Source organism: Thunnus albacares, chromosome 9 (assembly GCF_914725855.1).
Source record: "Thunnus albacares chromosome 9, fThuAlb1.1, whole genome shotgun sequence".
Taxonomy (NCBI): Eukaryota; Metazoa; Chordata; class Actinopteri; order Scombriformes; family Scombridae; genus Thunnus; species Thunnus albacares.
Window position 1 is genome coordinate 9,818,671 of NC_058114.1, and position 22,001 is coordinate 9,840,671.

General features: G+C 40.8%; 1 protein-coding gene across 16 annotated transcripts in view; it reads right to left on the minus strand.

The window, feature by feature from the left end:
* dock7 (dedicator of cytokinesis 7) overlaps positions 1-22,001 on the minus strand; it is a 52,969-nt gene that overhangs the window by 9,010 nt on the left and 21,958 nt on the right. For 3 of the 16 annotated variants that reach the window (XM_044361936.1, XM_044361935.1, XM_044361941.1), the window contains exons 15-43: positions 21,369-21,486; positions 21,002-21,072; positions 17,998-18,136; positions 17,402-17,503; positions 16,856-16,942; positions 15,800-16,031; positions 15,443-15,607; positions 15,201-15,221; positions 14,642-14,811; positions 11,514-11,603; positions 9,962-10,057; positions 9,707-9,847; positions 8,797-8,910; positions 8,444-8,611; positions 8,166-8,305; positions 7,274-7,443; positions 6,290-6,468; positions 5,854-6,036; positions 5,331-5,490; positions 4,995-5,091; positions 4,173-4,190; positions 3,032-3,128; positions 2,666-2,800; positions 2,384-2,536; positions 1,840-1,998; positions 1,547-1,647; positions 1,218-1,410; positions 937-1,080; positions 499-630 (exon numbers count right to left, since the gene is read on the minus strand). In XM_044361936.1, the coding sequence (XP_044217871.1) occupies positions 499-630; positions 937-1,080; positions 1,218-1,410; positions 1,547-1,647; positions 1,840-1,998; positions 2,384-2,536; positions 2,666-2,800; positions 3,032-3,128; positions 4,173-4,190; positions 4,995-5,091; positions 5,331-5,490; positions 5,854-6,036; positions 6,290-6,468; positions 7,274-7,443; positions 8,166-8,305; positions 8,444-8,611; positions 8,797-8,910; positions 9,707-9,847; positions 9,962-10,057; positions 11,514-11,603; positions 14,642-14,811; positions 15,201-15,221; positions 15,443-15,607; positions 15,800-16,031; positions 16,856-16,942; positions 17,402-17,503; positions 17,998-18,136; positions 21,002-21,072; positions 21,369-21,486 (3,775 nt within the window). Of the gene's footprint in view, positions 1-498; positions 631-936; positions 1,081-1,217; positions 1,411-1,546; positions 1,648-1,839; positions 1,999-2,383; positions 2,537-2,665; positions 2,801-3,031; positions 3,129-4,172; positions 4,191-4,994; positions 5,092-5,330; positions 5,491-5,853; positions 6,037-6,289; positions 6,469-7,273; positions 7,444-8,165; positions 8,306-8,443; positions 8,612-8,796; positions 8,911-9,706; positions 9,848-9,961; positions 10,058-11,513; positions 11,604-13,369; positions 13,463-14,641; positions 14,812-15,200; positions 15,222-15,442; positions 15,608-15,799; positions 16,032-16,855; positions 16,943-17,401; positions 17,504-17,997; positions 18,137-21,001; positions 21,073-21,368; positions 21,487-22,001 lie in introns of all 16 variants that reach the window. The other 13 variants (XM_044361942.1, XM_044361944.1, XM_044361939.1 and 10 more) reach the window with 9 other exon arrangements.

Here is a 22,001-nt window from a genome sequence, read left to right on the forward strand (position 1 = left end):
TAAATAAATAAATAAGTACACTGGGATTAAAAATGCCAAATAATGAAATCATGCAAAGCTGTGTCTGTGTAAAGGCTAATGTTTATGGAAACATCAGTACATTTCCAGGATATTTTAGGTTGTGTTTGGTGTCCAGTTACCGTTTTACTTGTATCAAGTCCATGATAAATGCAAAGTGCTCTGGAGCATTGAAGATGAGAAGTGTTGCTAACGATCCTTTGCACTTAGTAGCCTGTTGTGTTATTGATCTCATCGCAGAAACTTAACCTTTCTATACTGCTTCATAAATATGAATAAAAAAAAACTAGTTTGTAACCTCATATAACCCAGATGTGACCATTTCATTGCAGGAAACTCAACATCACATCTGGGTTACATTAAACTTCTTTTCTCTTCTGGTTCCTGTATAAATCCAGAAGCAGCTTCACACCTTCAGCTACTGGAGCATAGAGAGGAGAGCTACACCGTATGTGTGTGTGTGTGTGTGTGTGTATTTACCTGATGAACAATTTTGCCAAAGGCTTCCTGTAGTTTACCATGAATGGTGGCTAGCTTCTTTGCATCTCTGTTGGCTTCATGGATAGGGATCAGTACCTTGTACACTTCGTTCACCGCCTCGTACATGCCGGCCTGAAAGGGAGTGCAAGACAAATGTTAATGTGGTACAAAAAAAACCCCCGAAACAACACTCAACACCTTAAAAACATAACTTAGGATCACTTGACAAGTTACATGGCCATCTGACTTCAGCCTTTGTATTGTATGTTATGTGTTGAATAGCTTCTGTAAAGAAGATTTTGGATAAATAAACCTCTGAATGCAATTTTGTTTTCATAAAAATGTTTCTTACTTGCTCCAAAATCCCTGACTTGATCTATAGCATCCTTGTCAACATCCATATATCTAATAACCCATCTATCCTTCTTTTATTCTCACCATAGAGAAAGAGGCAGCAGCCTGCTCCAGGAGTCCCACGAGGCCGATTTCAGTGAAGTATTTCCCTGAGCAAATGCCCTCCTCGTCTGGGGACACCACGTCATCAGAGACAGCAGATTCCTCCAGCACATTGGAGGAAATGTTCTGGAGCACGTATGCACAAATACAAGAAAGGTAATACAAGTACACACATTAGTGTACATTTCTTGTGCTAAAAAGTACAGGCTGACACACACACACACACACACACATACATTACAGCTATCCAGAAATGTCCTTACCTGGAAGGTGACACAGCCGACAGGTAGATACTTGCGGTCCTCCAGCATGCTCAGGTATTCTGCTACCAAGGCAGCGCTGTGCACCAGACACTGGGCGGCCTCAGCGTGGTTGTTCCTCTCCGAGTGTTTTCCAGCCATGTTCTGGAGCCATGTTAGCCGCAGGTCTGGTGATGTCTGGTAACCTTTTGCAATCCTGCAGATGGACGAGGACGACACACAACAAACCACACATGAAAGCACAAAAACAACAAGATATTGATAGTCACAGTGAATAAATGCACTTAAAAGCAATCGAGAAATGTTCGCTTGAGTCTGCATGTGTTCTGTACCTGTACATGAGATCTATGAGCATCTCAGGATCTTCCTGGTGCTCCTTCATCTTCACCGTGTCAGACAGGATCATGTGCAAGTTAAAAACAAGGTCCTGGACCTGGAACAAAAGAACAGAGCTTGAGTTAAATAGGCTGGTTCCCCAATATTTTATCTTAAAAATAAGATTCAAAAATAGTAAAAACGAGTAAATCAGTAAAAATAAATAAATAAATCAACTATGGGAAGTAAGTTGTCAGCCAATTCACATTCTTCTCACACTCTGATTGACAATAAATGGATTAATCAGTACCTGGTCTGGAAAGGTGGTTTCCCTCAGCTCCAGGTCCTCCTCCGCGTAGGTGAGGATGGTCTTTAGAGAGCGACGCAGGAACTCCTCGTTAAAATTCTGCGATGTTCCCACGAGCGAGGACAGAGACATGGTCACCTGCATCTTCACCCTAGCGAAGTTCTGAGAGTGCAACCACAAAAAGAAGAAAGTTTTGGGCAAAAAAAAAAAAGTTTGATCAAGTCAACCAGTGTTTAATTGACAGATGTGCAGATGTCCCTTTTATCTTGAAAAGGTCTTTGTGTGAAAAGTGTGACATCACTATCCCAAGACAGATGATGCATGCACCATTAAGTGGGCCTGAACTGAACAACTGTGGGGAATGTTTGGTTTTGTTCTAAGAAAAACTGAAACACATTTAGGAATACAAAAACAAATAAAATTAAATAGCTATGAACTGGCCAACCGACATAACATTTTCATCGACAAATGTTATCCATTAAGTAAAGGCGAAAGACCAACACGTAACATTTTGGGTTGTAAAGTTTTAGTTCTATATTTTACTCACGTTGCCAATCTCAAAGTTTTGCCTCATGAGGAGGTAGAGGGAGGCGCTGGCGTGGGCCCTGATAGTACTGATGCTGCTGCTGCAGCTCCTCAGCAGTCGCAAACACAGGTCAGCGCACTGCTCTGTCTCCTCCTCGAATAGCAGTTCAGGAAACTACACAGGCAGAGAGAAATACACCCAAATCGAAACAATTTAGACAAATATATTAAGTGCAAAGTCCTAAAAGACAATGTAAGGATGAAAGGAAATAAAGAACTTTAATAGAAAGTCTAGTAGTCTCACCTTAGACACCAGAGCCCTCTGTGTGGCAAAACAGTGCTGGAGGTAGAGGGCGCTCTGGTTGCAGGCCATGCTGTGGAGCAGCACCTTCAGCACCCCACCCAGGATACTCTCCTTAGACTCTGTCACTGATACCGTCTGGAGGGGAGAGGGTCGCATTTACAGTTATTATAGGAGCACACAGGTGATCACAGCACCCGCAATGACAGACGGAACACAAACATTACAACAAAATGCAAAATTTTCCAGCTTTGGATCTGCATGTTTGGGTTTATGTATGCTTGTTAACCAAGAGATATTTGTGTGTGTACTCATACAAATTTGCGTTGTGCAAGAGGAAAATATAGAAAGCCTTGTTCGCTTGCATACCTGTACAATGATCTCCAAAGTATCGAGAATAATTAAGTTGGCCTCCGTCGCGAGGTTACCGTCAATAAGTGCTTCGTGTTCCAACTCAGCTCTGGTCCTACAATCAAGAAACCAGAAACCACAGTCACAAGATGATTACTAACTCTCAGATTGCGATGATGATGATGATGATGATGTACCCTTGAATGTTGCATGAGCTTCCAGTCACCAAATTCAAGCCATTGCCCATAATCACAAACAATGTAAGAGTCTTTGTGCGGAAGAAAAAGTTATGTGCAGAGTAGATTTTTCTTTTTTTTTCTCATTTTCTTTAAGTTTAACTGATGACTATGATATTTTCATACAACAGCAGCACAAAGTTGATTAAATCTGTTTGTCTTCATCCATGTAAAAATCAAATATTGCATTGCAAGATGCCTTTTAACCTGCGTGTCATACTCTTCAACCTTTTCAGACGATCCACAGCAACCACATGTAGACAGTTAGGCTACATCTATCACTTCCCTCACAGAGAGTTAAGAGGTTAAAAGGGATAGAGGAAACTATTCTTCATTACTTAGTGAATTCACAGCTAAGTCATTGATTTCTTGTCTACAGCTGGCACACTAGGCCTGATCATTAGATATCTTCATGTCTTAAATCAGAATCTGACTGTTATTTTTCAAATCAAACAGATCATCTACGACAAACAACGACGTCTACATTTGTCTTGCTTTTTGCTGCAGGAGCAACCAGGGAAACACACGAGACGAGTCAAGAGCCCCAAAACAAGAAGCACACTGGTTAAAAAAAGCAAAACAGACCCACTGCAACCACTACCAACCCTGAGACAGACATTGTTACCGGGGGCAGGGGGACTGATTGGGATGAGGGGGGGGGGGTTTCAAGGATCAGAACCAGGATCAGGGGATCTCTGATGGTGCATTCATGAGCATGTGTGAACACTAATGTGGCCCACAGGGACAAAAAAAAAAACTGTAGCTGGGAAATTTTATTATTAGGAAAATTGAATGTGGACATTCATTTTGTGTCCATCGCAATGGTCAAACTTTCCACATGCGTTTGAATACACCATAATCAAGGAACTAAAGCAAAGGGGGAATTCAAAAGGAGCACACAGCAAATGTGGACCATACAATACCTGACTGATCTGTGACTCCTATATAAACACACAGCGACATGAGAGAACAAATGGAAATTAACAGAAAACAAAGGCTGGAGCTGAATTAACAAAAGAACAGAGAAGAAATCAAAAATTCACACCCAAAAAAAAAAAAGCACAAAACTGTATCTTTTGTCACCATTTGACAAAAAAAAAGTATAGTTCCAGTGGCATAAGATACAAAAGTGTGTTTTTTTTTTAAAGTGCATGCAACACAGATATCTGTAGTTGCTGGGCAAACATGGAAATACTTACAGTTGGATTTAGACTGCAATGATATTTTAAATAAATCAGATTCTGTTCATATGTAAATCCAGCAACACATATGGAAAATAAAAAACGAACAATGAATGGGCTTCAGCACGACTTGATGATCGTGATGGCGTGTATTACTGGATGGATTTGAGCTGTCGTATCATGTTTAGAGGATTAAAAGATGATCGTTTAAACACTTATTTCACACTTGAACGTTTTACGTAATGTAGTCGTAGGTGCTTCTAAATGATTCTACTTCAAGAAAATGGAAATGGAGCACATGAGGAGCTTAATATTTAAAGTGGGGATGAAAATTCTTGTGCATTATGTACATCTTTCATGCAAAAATAACCTCTGAGAGTCTTGTTTAAAAGGGAATAAAAACCACAGAAGACAGTAAAATAATCATCTTGGGGTCTCTCGGGAGTAAGTTTTTGTGAGACATACAGTACCAGACAAAAGTTTGAACACACCAACTTTTGACTGGTACTGTAAATCGAGAAAATAAGAATTAGAAAAATGGATTAAGGCTAAGACAAAACATACTTGTCCATCTTCTCACTGTTCTGTCTCCAGTGGGTCATGTCCTTCCTCCAACGCAGATTCTCCTGACTGCCAAATGCGCTGCCAGATGGACTCCGCTCTGAATGGTGGTGAAAGGATTATTTGCTTTTTATTGATGGTGAAAGAAGGTGTGTACACAGTGAAACGTGACTGACTTTGGTTGAATGGCTGTAGCTTTATCTACAGAACTATTGAAACATGTGTTGGAGGGTTTATGCTTTACATTTGTTAGCATGTGGTTCTCCCTGCTTGTGTGTGTGTGTGTGTATGCCCAGGATATGCATGTGTGTCAGTGAATGCGTGAGATTGTTCCCCCACCTAGCTGTCCGCGGCTGCGTCGTACCATCTCCTGTCTCGCCCCGATGCTACCCAGTATGGCCTCCTCCAGCTTGGCCTTCATGTCTTTGGACTTCTTAAAGGTCAGGCTGTTCATTCGCTCAAACGCCTTCTTCCCCTGCATGGTGAACACAACATGGGCCTTGTATCCATGACGCAGAGGGTGAGCGGACGGATAGAGAACACAGCAGGGAAGTTATTTGCAGCAAAGCACTCAGCAAGCAAAGCAAGTTAGTAGGATAAAAGCAAATGTGCGAGCAAAGGAAAGCGAACAGCAAGCAGATAGCATAGCGGGAAGAGCTTGAAATACACAGAGAGAAATAGATGGTTGTAGCATAGAAAGTAGTAAGTTGGCGGATTTTATTATTTTATCAGCACATTCAGTAGCGAAAGCATATTAGCCGCAGAGAAACTGATGTTCGGTATGTAAGAATACAGCAGGGGTCATCCAAAGAAGATTTACAAACTTACAAAAAAGAAAGAGTGTAGTCGGTGTTGGTCTTACCTTGTACTCAAAGCAGGAGACGCAGAGGTAGAGGAGATCCAGAAGGCGGTTCAGCTGGGACACTGACAGGTCTGTGAACCACTTCTGTAACACCAGCTCATCAGCGTTCTTCAGCACCCACAGCAGACAGATAAGCAGACTACGACTCGACTCGGCTGAGAAGCTTCCGTGCTGACGACTCGCCTGAGGAGATGGATCAGGAGGAGAAAAAGAGGACAGAAAGAACAAAAAGAAGAGAGGTATGATAAGAAACGACAGCTTATGGTTTGTTTGAGATTTTGGAATAATCTACAGTAGTAGGACAATTCATTATAGACAACTGTATTTTACAATTTTAGGGCAATTTGGTGATATTAAATTCTACTGTATTGTAGGAGAGACGGAGGGAGACAAAGTATAATTAAGAGAATCACTATGTCACTAATCACTACGTTACCTGCGAGTTGAGCAAGAAGCTGCTTGGTCGGGAGATTGGAGAGGCGGTGCAGGTGCCTGCTATTGCCATGGCGACCGTCTGACTGATCATGCTGTTACCCTCTCCCTCTGCCTCTTCTCCACCGCTGCCCACCGCCGCTCCCTGGTGACCTCCTGGCCGACCCCACTGGTTATGGGACTCTAGTGATGCGAAAAGGAGAGAAAAGAAAGTTTGAATGATCAGTTAACGTTACTTGGAGACACCACAGGAATACGAAAACTGCAAAAAACATCGCAATAAAAGAGTGAAAAAGAGGTTATGTTGATGTAATTAAGGAAAAAATAGGATGGTTCAAAGTTATTGATAAGGGAAACCTCCAGTGACTGATCCTACCGGATCTACAAGCATGACAATAACTGCTACAGTATTTATGAAACCTCTCTGTACTCTGAATCAGGTGGCCTCACAAAAGAGGACAGACTTTTTCAAACCACTTTATAACTTGAGTTTAAGTGACTGTTGACATTCAAACATTTATGAAAGTGTAACTTCAATATAAGCCTTGGGAACACATGTTCACCAGGCTAGGGGGCTTAAAGGAGAGATAAAATGTCATATAGAGATGAAATGATGTAAGAAATCAGCTAGTACATTAAGTTAGAGGGCAGCATCCTTTAGATGTCAACTGATAACCTCATCTGATTCAAAAGATATGCTATTAAAAGGTCATGCTGTAACTTAAGAGCTGCATTTGTTTGAGATAGACTAGAGTATTTGGCAGGTTGCCACATTACCTCTCATAACATTACTCAGATTATGTGCTGCTGACTGAACAATGGAAATACAGTTAGATATGGTAACTGACACATGCTAAAGAAGATAACGTATAAATATCAGATTTGTTTCAGTTTTCAAAGAGAAACCATTTCACTTTTGACAAAATTATCCACTGTTGTAGTTTTGCATCACTGGCAATAAGCTCATAGTGTTGCTCTTAATCAGTACCTGTAAAGTCATGGAGTTGTGGCAGTGTTTCCATGACAATGCCGATCAGAGGCAGGTAAAGCATGGCGACCCGGGCCTTGACCTCAGGATCGGCGTAGCGCGGGTCGGAGTCATGGCTGGACAGGAGGTTATGAACGACACTGACCACTTTCTTATGCAGGCCAAACATCCTGGAAAATAGAAAAGAGGCAAAAACAGGAAAAAATAAAAACGTGGAACTCATTTACACCCCCTCACACCCCTGCTTGTTCTCTCCGATCTGCAGACCAGCTGTTGCTCTCGGTCCCCAGGGCGATGCTTAAGACAGAGGGTAGTTTTAGTTAGAGTTTTCCTTTTTGTTTTATGCTTTTATTAATTTATTTATTCTTAAGATTTTTATTAATTGTCTTTTATCTCTGTTTCTATTTCTTGATTGCATTGAAATTATTCTAATTTGTTATTGCACTGAGTTTTCTGTTTTTATGTCTGTGAAGCACTTGTAAAATTTTTATTATTGTAGTAGTTTATTATTATTATTTTATCTTAAGTATGAAAGGACAAAGGGTGATAGCGAAAAAGAGAACACACATTAAAATAATCTTGTATAACCATAACTCAATCCCATGCTTTTATAACATGTACACGCTCATTTACGAGTCAGCAGGCTTATCTCTCACCAACAGAATCGGAAACGTTAACCTTCCTTTCTTTACAATATATGGCGGTTTATCGGGTATGAGTCCTGCTCAAACAGACAGACAAAGACACAAACAATGACACCCATCCATAAAAATTACATGATTTGTGAGGACCTTCCACTATCATTCCTTAATCCCTGAAACTCAAAATACCATAATTCTGACCCAAAAACACATCCTCACTCACACAAAACAACTCTTACATATATACTAACCCTTCATTGTCTGGGTCCAGTATTACAGACAGTTCAGACAGTACCAGTCCAGCCAGATAGTGTTGCTCTCTGAAGGGGACAGACAGCTCGAACATGTTGGCTATCTTTTGGTCCTGGACATGTGTGGAGAACCCAGAGCTCTGTGGCAGAGAAGAGAGGGACAACCAAACAAGAGAGACATCTTTAATATTTTATTTGTGATTAACTTTGACTATAACTAAAGCCGAGATGATTTGACAAGACAGTGTACAATTCCTCTCCGTCCCTGTTTGTCTGACCTGTGAAGTTGCGGAGGAGACGGAGGGGGAAGGCGAGGCAGGCGGAGTGAGCAGGCTGCAAGGCAGGTTGAGGGTGACGTAGTGTTCGTGGCTGCAGACGATTCTCAAGAAATCGAGCCTCAAAGACTCCAATGTCGGGTTCTGCAGAGTGTAAAGCTTTGTGGACACCTGGAGGGAAGAAACAGTCCACATGAGTGTACATAATAAAAGAAAGCACAAAGAAATACATCTTAAAAGAATGGGGCTGCTGTCAAAATAACTGAAAATCTTGAAACGTAAATGAGTCCTTGATGTATTCTTAATGTTGTGAAGACACCTGAAATGCTTTTCAGGAATCTAAATAAGGCATTTACCTGCTTCCAGTATGCCCTGATGAGGGTGAAGACAAAGCCTCTGTCCATGACCGACAGCAAATCATTGAGAAAGAAGGCCAGGCTTGTATTTAGTCTCTCCACCAGTTCCAGATCCTGATGATGACAAACACAAGTCATGAACTGTTCCAAGAAACATTCACTCATTCACACACACATTCATACACTGATGGCACAGCAACAATTTGGGGTTTGGTATCTTGCCCAATGACCCTTCCACATGCAAACTGGAGGAGCTGGGGCTCGAACCACCGACCTTCTGATAAGTGGACAACGCGCTCTACCTCCTGAGCCACATATTACATTGTTTTATACCAGCAGGAAATCATTCAGTATATGTGCTGTGCCTAACAGAAAAAAGTTTATTTTTTCAAAGATTCAATGGTTAAATTTGGTTGTCTGAGGTATTCTGGGAAGTGTTTCACCCTCATATACCCTTACTTTTAATTCTGTGCAGCTCTGAGTAGCTGTTTCCTTTGTGCATTGTGTTGCAGAATAGTGAATAGTGTCCTTCAACGGCACACCTGAAAATCAGTATGCATACCAACTGTTTTGAGTATTTGAAATTTCCAGTGTAACCAAACTGCATACATACTAAAAATCTGCTCGGAATTAGTGTGTAGTATGGATTTGGTTTATTATTATATATATTTATATATTATTACAGTTTATTGGAGCCAAAAGCAAATACTATATGGCAAAAACAAAAAATCGTATACACTCTATAACTCTGGAAAGACTAATATGTAAAATTCCTATATTCCTTTAACTTTCCAGACATATTCCCTGACTTAACCTGCATCCACGCAACATTTAAAGCTCCATGATATTTCTGAAATTACATGTCATTACAAATGACATGAACGGCAAACCTTCATTAGTCATTAGTTACCTTCTGGAAACGAGACACGATGTCACCGGCGATGGTGCTGACCAGGGCTGTGATGTCATCCATAAAACGTTCTGGGAATCTGTTCTTTCTGGGCGACTCTAAGCGGTCAGCGAAGTAAAGGTGGTGGATAATGCTCTTCACCTGTGGTTAAAGTGTTTATCAGGATTAAACACAGTATGATGTAATGTCTAGTATGACTATGTATTTTATAGGGTTTCCATTAGGGTAAAAACCTGTTTTTAAGTGTTTTCTTACCATGAGTTCAAAGAAAAACCAGGCCTGTTGTAGAGCGCCTTCCCTGACGCTTCCACTGCTCACCACCCACTGGAGGGCTAACTCCTCATGGAAGAGCTGGGTAGGACAGGAACGTAGTATACACAGAGAAAGAGGTGGAGAGGGATGGTAAGAGAGGGAGAGGGAAGCAGAATGCAATAAAGCTAGACAGAAAGAATGTGAGACACCAGGATAAGAGTCACTATCTAGCTTAACTTTAACTATATGTAGGTCTACATGTTGTGAACAGATCATCCAGTAAATATACTGTAAACAAGGTTCCAAAATTGAGTAACTTAATGGGGATATGACATAAACTTAACTGGCTATAGATGTATGTTGGTAAGTAAATGTCCCTTCAAACAATCATTGTTGCTGTCTCTATCTCAAATGAACCTGCTGACAGGTAACAATTGTGGAACCCAAAATTCTAACAATTATTGGCAATATTATTCTCTAGTCCAGTAGAGCTCCTGCGCCCCCAACACTGAAAATTAACTTGATTAAAGACAGAGTGAGGTTATATAAGATGTTACAATTCAGGTTACCAACTTCAGAAAATCTAAATTCATACACTAAAAATAATCACCAAAATATCATTTTCAATTGTGGGCAACAATTCTTACTTTTAAGAAATGATGAGAAAATGCACTCTTATCACCATGCAAATCAAAGTATTTCAAAGTAAGTTCTTGATAATGCTGCACAGCTGAAAAATGTTTCTTTCTCTTTCATCTTTTTTTTACATGGAGAGAGGAAAATTCCTTTTTTTACATGGTGAGAAGAATGTATTATTCTTCATTTCTTCCAAGTTTTATGTATCTATAACTTGTTTCTGTGTGCGTGTTTTTGTGCAAAACCAACATTCAACAGTGTCTGGCTGACTCGAGATTACAGTCTGGAAAGTCTTCTCTATTTTTGTTGACATATTATAAAGAGAGAGGATATCCCAATTTTAAATTGTTATGATTTAAACATTTCTACTTCTTTAAAGTATGACAACCAAGTATGGCTCAGTAATGACAATTAAGTTGACTCCATTCATGGAGGAAGAAGTGAAATGCAGTTGAAAGCTCTGGGGAAAACAGCTAGTAAGTAAACCTTGAATTAAGAGGTTTTTTGTGAAACAACTACTTTAATATTGGTATATCCCATTGAGGATTGTAGCCTAATAGCTACCTGACTACAAAGTAGCCACCTGTATGTATTTCTGGTTATCTCTAGTGGTGTCATAGCAAACTGGAAGGCACACTGTGATGCGCTTTCTTAAATGAAAACCAAACACAGTCTGCACTCAATGTTCGAGGGAATAGTACACAATGAATTTAGACTTCCCAGACTAAGCGGATGGAAAAACTCCTTGATACATTCAAAAACAAGAGGCAGATCAGTGACATTCAGCATTCAACAAGACTCCACAACCACCAAATACAACATAAACCAATCCAGAGGCACACATCCACAGACAAGACAGGTGAGGAGGCGAAGAAGAGGTGGGTGGGGTGGGCTCCTCCCCCAGTGCAAGTGGCTCTACCTTTTTTGTGGGCAACCGTCCTGTTAAAGTTTGCAAGAAACTGGCGCTCTCTGTGTGCGAAGACATGCGATTGCCACAGCGCTCCATGGCCTATGGGTGGGATGAATGGAACGGTGACAACAAGGTTAGTGGAGGAGCAACAGGAGCGTGGGGTTGCACCTTTTTTCCTCAGCACACAGGGAAATGTGTCTGCTGGGTCACACGTATCCACACACACACACACACACACACACACACACACACACACACACACACACACACACACACACACACACATACACACACACACACACAAACACAAACTTCCACACCTGATCTCTCACACTGTCAAACATGAAGACACAAAACAATTAAACAGGACAGGGCTACAACACAAGTGTTGTAGCCGTAATCTAAAACGTTCTGAAACATTGCTATCTTGATACCTTGAAGGTGGGATGCAAAATGGCTGCATGAAGGACCATGATATCGAGCAAAGACATCAGATTGTTTTTCTCTTCCTTGATGTTACAGCCATTGCTTAATGATGTGCCATTTTGCATCCCTCCAGGTGAGTACAGTACTTTGAAAATGTAAAAGTTCTTCCTCTGAAGGCCTTATTCTTGGTAGGCAGCCTAACGTAATGCTCCATTCCAGGTTAAATGCTGACATACTCTGTCACATTTATTTTTATGTAATAATCTAGCTGTGGTTGCACAATGTACAATATAATATATATAATAATAATAATAATATATGTACAATATGCAATATTAAGTGTATCTTGGTTTCTTGATATTCATAAATCTGGATGTGTAAATTAGTGACAAACAAAAGTTAATGTCATGACAACTTAACATGACAGAGGACATGACGTCACATGAAGATGGAAAGTGGAGCAGACAAAAGAACGCACACATGGGAGACAGACACACACTCACGCTCACAGATATACCATGCTCCAGTGACACAGTGAGTGAATCTAGGTTAGTACAAAGTCATGCAGGGAAGTTAGTTGATAATGGAGACTATGAGGTTAAAGCAGAGAGACTGAATAGAAGCGGGAAAAAGTGCTCGAAGAGAAATAATAGATGAAATAAAATGAATGGAAAAAAAAAAACTCTCTACTGCTGATGGAGATGGTTTCTAACACTACTCTTTTTCTCTACTACTCCGACAATCATCTGCAAAATACTCACACGCAAACAGAAGACAGTACGTCCCTGTTTCAGGTTAGCATTAACTGACCACTGTAAACCCAGAACGGCCAACGAGCTTCACATGGAAAGAAAGGGAGGCTTACAATGTCCATGGACAACTCTGGTATCAATTAAAAACTGGCACGGCAGCATTTGGATTTATGTGTCTTTTCATGCAACTACTGAGAAAAAGAGAGGTGTTAGATGTGAGCTGAAACACTAGTATGAGAGGTAGAGGGGTCATGGAGGCGGCTGTGACTCCCATGTGTGGGATCATGGGAGGGTTGTGATTGTAAGTTTAGCAGAATACTGTAATATTCTAAAGTTTTGGTCTTTTTTGTCTTTGCGCTACACTAGCCGCTTTGTACACAGTTAAGAAATCTCTCTAGTTTGGAGAAAAATGGTTGGCAATCATAGTCATGTGACTTAAAACTACTGAAAGCTGTTAGACAAAAGGTTGAGCTGATAAATGCAGGATGTGATCATGACAACACAAAAAAGAGAACATTATAAATACCCATTATGGGAGGATAAGGGTTGTCCCTAAGCTTCACGTTCCTTTTTAGCAAAGTACAAAAATAAACCAAAACTCCAAATATCCCAGTATCCCTTCAAGGTGAATAGGGTGAGTTATTTTTGTAGTGAGCAAAGTGGAGGACGGGGCATTCATAAAACCACCTGCATGGTTTCTGGAGCAGACCCGGGGCTGGATCCCCAGGGGGCACTCTTACAGCCCATGGTGTGTACCCACGAGTTGGAGCGGTCTAAGCCCTACGGTGCCAAGGTCAAAGGACACAAGGCAGGCAGGAAGCAAGGGAATGAGCGAGCAGCACGGGGGAAGGAGGAGGGAAGGAATAATCACAGGTTAAAGAGGTTAAGAGGTCAGGACTGCTGGAAGATGCCAATGGTCCAAAAAAAGGTCAGCTGTCAGTAGTAAATAAAAAAAATCCAAATCATCACCACAGAAGAGCAAAACAAATAGGTTATATATATATATATATCTCTCTCCCTTTCTTTCTCTGTGGTAAGAATTAACTTCCCCTCCCTCAGAAACAAAAGAAGAAAGGTTTAGTTAAGTATTAGCAGCAAAGGGAACATTCATCAAACAAGGGGCTGCATCCATCATACCACGGTTACAAGTTTAGCAAGACCATTAGAAAGGCACATCACATCAATCACCCACTATTCAGGTTCATTTTGGGTTAAACGGAAAAAAAAAATCTGAAGTGGAAAAATCACAAATTATACAAGAAAAAAAATACACGACAACATAAACAAAATAAAAGGCAACAAAGAAAGCCAGTGGAGACTGAAAAGACTGAGCTATTGTTTATGTCTTCCAAAAGATATATGACTACTGCAACAATGTGCTATTGTATCTTCTTGACAGCGTCTGTTTTACTTCCGTGTTGCCTTTCACAACATGCACACACTGAGCATTATGTGTCCATGCATGTAGCCTATGTGTGTGTGTGTGTGTCCGTGCGTCAGGTTGCTGTTACAGCGGTTAGAGAGATAAGATGTCCGAGCTTGTGTTTACGCATTGGATATAGGGTTTACATGTTGATAAAACGGACTCCTGGGTCACTGTGCACATGGAAGGCCTCTGCTTTGATGTGGGTTGAGATTTATAGATTCGGTACAACCGCCTTACACGAGCCGTCTAAAATAAATCACAAATCAATGAGAGCTGCTGGACTAACAGCGGTGTTAAATATTTAACTCTTGATATCCGCGTGCAATGTGGACATGGCAGCCAAACAGTGCAGTGGGGCAAAGTGCTCAAAACACAGTACCATCTGTCACTGCTGTATCCATCCACATAAAAAAAAATAACAATGGGTTTGTCTTTTTTATGCTTTCACAGAAAATCACCTGAATCCCAAAAGTACTAAGATATAATAAATTACGGGCTCATGTCTAGTTGCAGACACTGTTTGATGACCTTACCTTGCTGCCAATGATGGAGCGGACCTCGTCGTCAGGAGAGGTGGGTGTACCGGAGATGTCGGGGTTACTGTTGCTAAGGCTACGGGAGCGGTTGAGGTTGAGGCTGGCTGGTCGAACAGCTGAGCGAGCCATGGTGGCATAGTGAACCGAACCTCCCAGCCCTCCTGGGCCTGGGACAACACACAAAAATGGAAAATTGGACAACTGGAATGTGAAGGGAATAATTACTATCATCAAGTCACTGGAAGTCCACTAACATGATGGTTGCGTGACTAACTCAACTCCACCACTAAACAAGAAGTCATTGAACCAAACCATAATGCTTCACCTTCCAGTTGGTGAACCCACAAGTTAAGTACTTCAACAATATAATCAACAATAAATGTATATAATGGTTTATGAGCTATTATGCGAGGTCTGCAGGAAGTCATGTCATCCAAAACACAAACCAAATGCCTTACCAAAATGCAATATTACTTGAAGAACCAAATGTCATGTAATTTCAGAGGGAAAAACAATTATTCAGAGATTAAGATGCACAGTGGTGGAACATATCTACCTGTTAAAGATGAGTTGGGGTCTGTAGTGGGCAGGCAGAGGACAAAATGGATGTGGGAGGAGAAAAAGCAAAAGATAAAAAGAAATAGAAGAAGAAAAATTATGGCAGGTAGGTTTGATCACAGACACCCAGTGAGGGTGAGACGGGGGTTGGATGAAGTTAACATAAAAGTAGAAACCAGAAAAACAGATATAGAATAAAAGGAAAATGTCAGGAGGCTAAAAGTATTGATCATTAAATACCTGGCGAAGGTGAGTTGGGGTCAGCGCTGGGCAAACGGAAGACGTAGTGGATGTACGAGGACAGCAGGCTGTTGCGGCCATGCATGTCCTGGCTGGTATCCAGGTACTTGTGAAGACGATTCACTATGGATGCCATGACCTCAAAGGATGCCTGGCCCAGATTCACTAAACACAGACACGTGCCGACAAACACACACACAGGTTCAGACAGAAGCAGAATGACATGTATGCAAAAATGCAGACATGGACAAAGTGCAGTGCAGAAACACACAGTTGTGTGTGTTCTGTGAGTGCACAGGATCACTGTAAAGCACTGCCTCTAATGGCTTTTTAGTTAACTGTACTACAGTAACATACCTATCTGTCCGGCAATGACTGGTGGTCGCACCACGAGCAACACCAACTTGTCGAGCAGAAGGTGAAGGAATCGAACCACTGGCTCCAGCTGGGAAGAGTTGAGTGCTGCTATACTGGACTTGAGCTCAGTCTCCAGGTTGTTCTCCATGATGCGCATGTCTCCTATCCTGACTGGGAACATGTGTTCATCCAGGGCATGTACCAAGGCAAAGAATTTATCCAGGTACTGGTCCTGGGGCAAGAAAGCGGGAGAGATGGGTGTGCAGGAGAAGAGAAATGAGAATGAAAGATTTTTGATGAAAACAGATAGAAGACAAGGCAAACAGAGGAAGAGAGAAAGAGAGTGATGGTAAAAGAACAGAATCAAAGAGGAAAAGAGAGAGATAATAAAGATAGATGCAGAGAAGAGAGAAAACAAAGAGAAGAAACAACATGGTGTTAGAGAGAGAGAAAGATGAAGGAGAAAAAAACCCATAAAAGGGAAGGGGTGTCAAAAAACAAAAGTAAGCTTGGATCTACTTGTCCTTAACTCTGCGCCGGCAAGTTGGCTCACTGAGTGGAAACCGCAAAACGAACATTACTACAAGAACACAGTAGAATCCAGCAAGTCTAATCTGTGCCAGGAACAGTGATTTATGAGCACATTAGTCCCAGTTAGGCTTCTAGGGACCACAGTCAAGCACTCCACACTACGGCCAACACAGAGATGGAGTAGACCTCAATAATTTACTGGCGTGGTGAGCCTTACCCACTAATGGACTGGTGCTTGGGAGGAATTACTATTTAAGTGTGAAAACACTGTGTGGTTGTTCCTTCTAACTTACTGTAATTGAAATTTTAAATGATTACCTATGTGTGATGCTTACGAAAACGATTCAGTTGTACATATTATAATAAAGCTGTTCTTCTTCATTCCTGAAAAACAAGTTCTTTGGGCAAAATGACGTTTTAAATTACAAGCATTCTCAGTCTGCTCAAATATATACAGATGATATCAACTTGAAAGATGGATCAGAGTATTGAGGATGAGAGGTGATGAGGATCAGTCCCTGTTACCTGTGTGTGGATGGTTGAAACAGCCACCACTTCCACATTGAATACTCCTCGATGGTTATCCACCCACTTCATCCCTGGTAGAGGAACCTGAAGTACAGTAATATCCAGGTAAATGTGTGCTGCACTGGTAAAACGACCATTTCACAAACAGTAAAAATGAAAGATTGGCCACTTTGTGTGGAACGACGTCGATTCTGCATATAATAAAAAAGTTGAAAGTCAGCTCCAAAGCCTTTTACATCTCATCCAAAAATTACAGGGGTGGAAGATGTTGCTTTTGTCTAGAAATATCACAGAAGATGCTCTGAGTATCCATGATATCATGCATCAGCATGATATACTGTATTTCTCAGGCTCTATCCTGAAAAAAAACACTTACAAGACTTAAAGGACTCTGCTTAAATACTTAAGTTTGGTTGTCTGTAGGACTCCAGTCCCTTATCAAGCATAAAACATTATTGAGGAATTTGTAAAGCAAGAACTGCCAACTTTGACAAAAAAAACTTGTCCCTTAAAAACTTGCATTCTTAAAAAACAGTGTCTTACATCTGGGGAAAGAACAGAGTAGGATTGTGGTGGTTTTTCCAGAGAAACGGGCAGACAGAAGTGTCCCGTCCGTAGACGGCCGTTCTGCAACATGGGGATCCACTAGAAGGAGGAAGAAAACACAGGACACATTAGGATTTTCCATTTAATACATATTTCAATTTCATTGCTGTCTCTTTAAAGGTTCAAAAGTATATTTGCACGTGTGTTGTTTAAGTGCCAGTGACCGAGTGTGTGTGCCTGTGTGGACACGAGAATGACCCCAAGTGTGTGTAATAACTGTACTGTATCCCTTCTCTAGAATTTGTCTTTTACTCCTTTACTCTGTCTTAACTGATATTTATCCTGTTTAATATGTATGTGTGTGTGTATATGTATGTATGCATATATATATACATACATGCATATGTATATGTATATATCTATGTACGTGTGTGTGTGTATCTATGTGCTTGTGCATATGTATATATCTGTATCTATGTTACTTTTCTTTTGTAAAGCACTTTGAGCTGTATTTTATGTCATGAAAGGTGCTCTATAAATAAAGCTTATTATCATTATTATTATTATTATTATTACTCATGACTGTTGCTTACCGTGTATCCCACAGGGGTCTCCAGTGGTGTGTTCTGCTTCTGCTGGCAGCTCACATGGTAAAAGGTGAAGAGAATGTGGTGGTGGTCTGACAGGGAGGCAGGCAGCTTGATCTTGACCTCATCATGAAAGTCAGGGGATCTGATGACAATCAGTCAAAACAATATAGTGCTATTCAACAAAAGCTGCCCTAGAGTCAAAAAATTCACAAAATAGGAAAGACATCCAAAATAGATATGTTTCAGAACAAGCTAGACAGGTTAATAGTCCCTCATTAAAAGTCTATTTTTGCATTAAGACTACACGTGTGCAATAGTTTTTCTGTACTGATTGCCTGCTATGTGGTCAGCACCTCCTCAGTACTGGTATGCACTCAGCAGTACATGTTGGGACAGACAGTGGAGCTGGGTGCTGCGTTATCAGCTAGGTGGCAGGCAGGGGCAGGGACAAGCGCATGCTGACCGCTGGCACCGTGAACTGGTTCTAGGGATGAGGAACTTCACCTCTGGTGGGGAAGGAGCCGGACCTAGTGCGGGAGAGGCGGAGCGCTATCAACTTCATATAGCTGAGCTCACCTCTGCACAGCACCAAGTCTGGGACCAAACTCCTGGACAGGCGCTGGACTCTCCTCTTCCAGTGTTGGCCAATGTAAGAGGTGCCAGGCAGATGCAGGGATACTCATGGGCTGCTGGCTGAGCATCTCTATGCAACCATGTGTCGCTGAGAGGAAGGCTCTGACTGTTGTTTGTGTATATGCACCAAACAGTAATTTGCAGTATCTGGCCTTCTTGGAGTCTCTAGGTGAGGTCCTGGACAAGGCACCCCTGACGGACTCCATAGTTCTGCTGGAGAACTTCATCGCTCACCTTGGCAATGATGGAAAAACCTGGAGGGGGTAACTGGGACTAATGGCCTCCCTTTTCTGAACCCAAGTGATGCTTTGTGATTGGACTTGTGTGCTAATCATGGACTGACAGAAACAAACACCACATTCAAGCATAGGATAGTTCATAATTGCATTTGGTACCAGAATACCTTAGGTCAAAAATCGATGATTGACTTTGTGGTCATATCATCTATGATCACAAGCTTTGGGTAGTGATCAAAAGAATGAGATCACGCATACAAGCAGTCAAAATGAGTTTCCTCCATAGGGTGGCTGGGCTCATCCTTAGAGACAGGGTAAGGAGCTCAGGGTAAGGAGCTCAGACATCCGGAGGGAGCTTAAAGTAGAGCAGCTGCTCTTTTGCATTGAAAGGATCCAAGCTGAGGTGCTTCTGGGGCATCTGATAAGGATGCCTCCTTGGGGCCTCCCTTTGGAGGTTTTCTGGTCACATGGAACTTGTAAGGAGACCCCAGGGTAGACCCCAAACACACTGGAAGAATTACAGTATATATTTCATTTGGCTTGGGAATGCCTCAGGATGCCCCAGGAGGAGCTACAAGACACTACTGGGGATAAGGACATCTGAACTACCTTAGTCTGCTGCTACTGTGACCCCTCTCTGGATAAGCAGCGAAAATGGATGGATAGATGGGAAATCAGTGATAAATATCCTGATCCTGATCCTCATTTAGTTTCCAATATGACTTTTTTATGACTTGTTCTCGAAAGTACTGTGAACAGTTTGCAAAATGCTGTAATTTTTTCTAGTCAGGCTTACACCCTGTACTAGCTATAGACTTGCATATTAACACATTTCCATTCCTGCAAGTACAAATATGCAAATCAACTGAAATCTCCATATATTCTATTTCCAGCTGGGTCCATTTATAACTTTGAAATCTCTGTCTTAAGGCAGGGCAGTGGTTCACAGTTGAAGTCAAGTGATATAAAAAGAAAGACATTATATAACGCATCATAATTCACTTCAGCTGAATTCTTTATAGTCCCACAGGAGGACATTTTGTCTGCAAGCCAATGCCCAGAAACAAACAACCCACAACTACAGCAAACCCACTAGGATTGCCTTGACGCTGCTTAAAAAGTTCACAGAAGGGCCCTCATTTCTCATGGGTAAAAACATTTTGGTTCTGGAACAGAAAAGGAAAAATCCTCAAGGAAAAACAGCACCAGGAGAAACTTTTCTCGCAGTGGAAAAGATAATGTGCTATTGGCTGAGCACATAACATCAAACATCAAAGCCAAAAGCAGATACGAGCAAAAAGGTGGAAGCTTTCCAGAATTACAAAACATCTCTTATAAAAGAGACCCGTTTCATTTCCTTGCTATTAAATTTCTCTTTTTATTTGCCTTTAAGAGCTTTGACAAGAGAAATATTATGCCATTTCTGAGTGAAATGCAAACTGTAAATGTAATTACCTAGAAGCACTTCTAAGGCCAGAAAAAGTCTTGATGTGTGATTGTCCTAGTCACAGTGGTACATTCGTCACAGGCTGATTAATTTTAGCCTTGAAGGTGTGACCCCTGGGTGACAAATGACAAACCTCTGGATGTCATAAAAAACACCTAATAGTGGTGATAAAATATTAGAGTCCATCAGCTCTTATCTAGAAATGGAAGAAACTTGTGCCAAGGGCACCACTTGAAAATATCCAGAGGGTTGACTCAACCCATTCTTTAATGGATGCCATCAAAGGCGGGGTAGTGAAAGTATAAGACTACATGCCATTCTAATGTTGAATTAAAGGAGAATTGTGAGTTTAATTACCAATCGTCTAATCTCATGATAATAATGGAGGCTAGGCATTTAAGATATTCAGATTTTTTCAGTTAACAAAGCACTGCCAACAAGGCCATTTCATAAATCATATTGTGATAACTCTATCATAACAGTTGTTAGAAAAATGAATGAATATATGGAGCTTTACATGGAGCTTCAGGTGAAAAAGTATGGATATTTGGACAAATATCTACTTTTCCAGCCCAATAACTTATATTTTCAATTGACTAACTTCTTGAATGCTCCAGTTCATTTTTGATTACAGGTTCCCGGCAACACACTATAGAGACTATTCCAACCAAAAGATGCCACACGCACTTACCTGTTATGGTACACTACAGCAGTGTAGGCCTCTTTAGCAAAATCCGCACAGCTAGACTTCCCAAATATCACCTAGGGGATACAAAAAAAACACTTATATTGACATTGACTATGAGCACATTGTATTTACTCAGAGCATTTTGGTTATACAGCTGTAAAATAATGTTGTTGCACTGCACAGCTGTACCATACAACTTCAGTCTTACCAAATGCGACTACACTGTCGAAACATGACACATCGAATGGTAAAGATGTTACGTTGTGAACATAATGAGAGTTACAGCTAAGATAGAGCACTTACGGTGCTAAAATAAATCCAAAAGCCAGAATTGTTTTATTTTAACTTATAACATTTTATCATAGCATACCGGCATGGCATTATTTGGATCCTCTCCATTCATAAATTGCACTTTCACTGTGATGTTGCGGGCAGAACCTTGGCGGTTGGCAAAGTTAAGACTCTGAGGGTTCACATACAGCAGGTTCCTGGAAAATGAACATGTACACAGACACAAACAAAGAGAAAACAAGGCACGTCATATATTACGTCATACAAGTTACTGCCCTAAAGAAACATGACAAAATATAAAATCTGGTGTTAATGGCAAAGTAAAAAAAAACTAAAACACTAAGTTTGGCAGTTTTTTTTTTTCCATCAGAAAAACTGTAATGTTCCCATAAAGACTACTTACTATGATGTTGTATGCCATGCAATTTACATATATAATTATTGTACATGTGTAAAATGCATACAGTAATTCATACTATGTATAGTACTTCATACTGTATTATATAGCCTAATTACAATTTATGGCAGGGTAAAAAGATAACTGTTTTACAACTAAGCAGGTGAGTTGAACATCCATAATACATCTGTTAATATCACATAGTAACTAAGTTATCATATGAATAATAAGTACAGTATTAGCACAGTAACAATTTTCTCCCATTTCACTGTGTGAAACTTCTTCTGCCATTATTGACATCCAAACCAAACATTT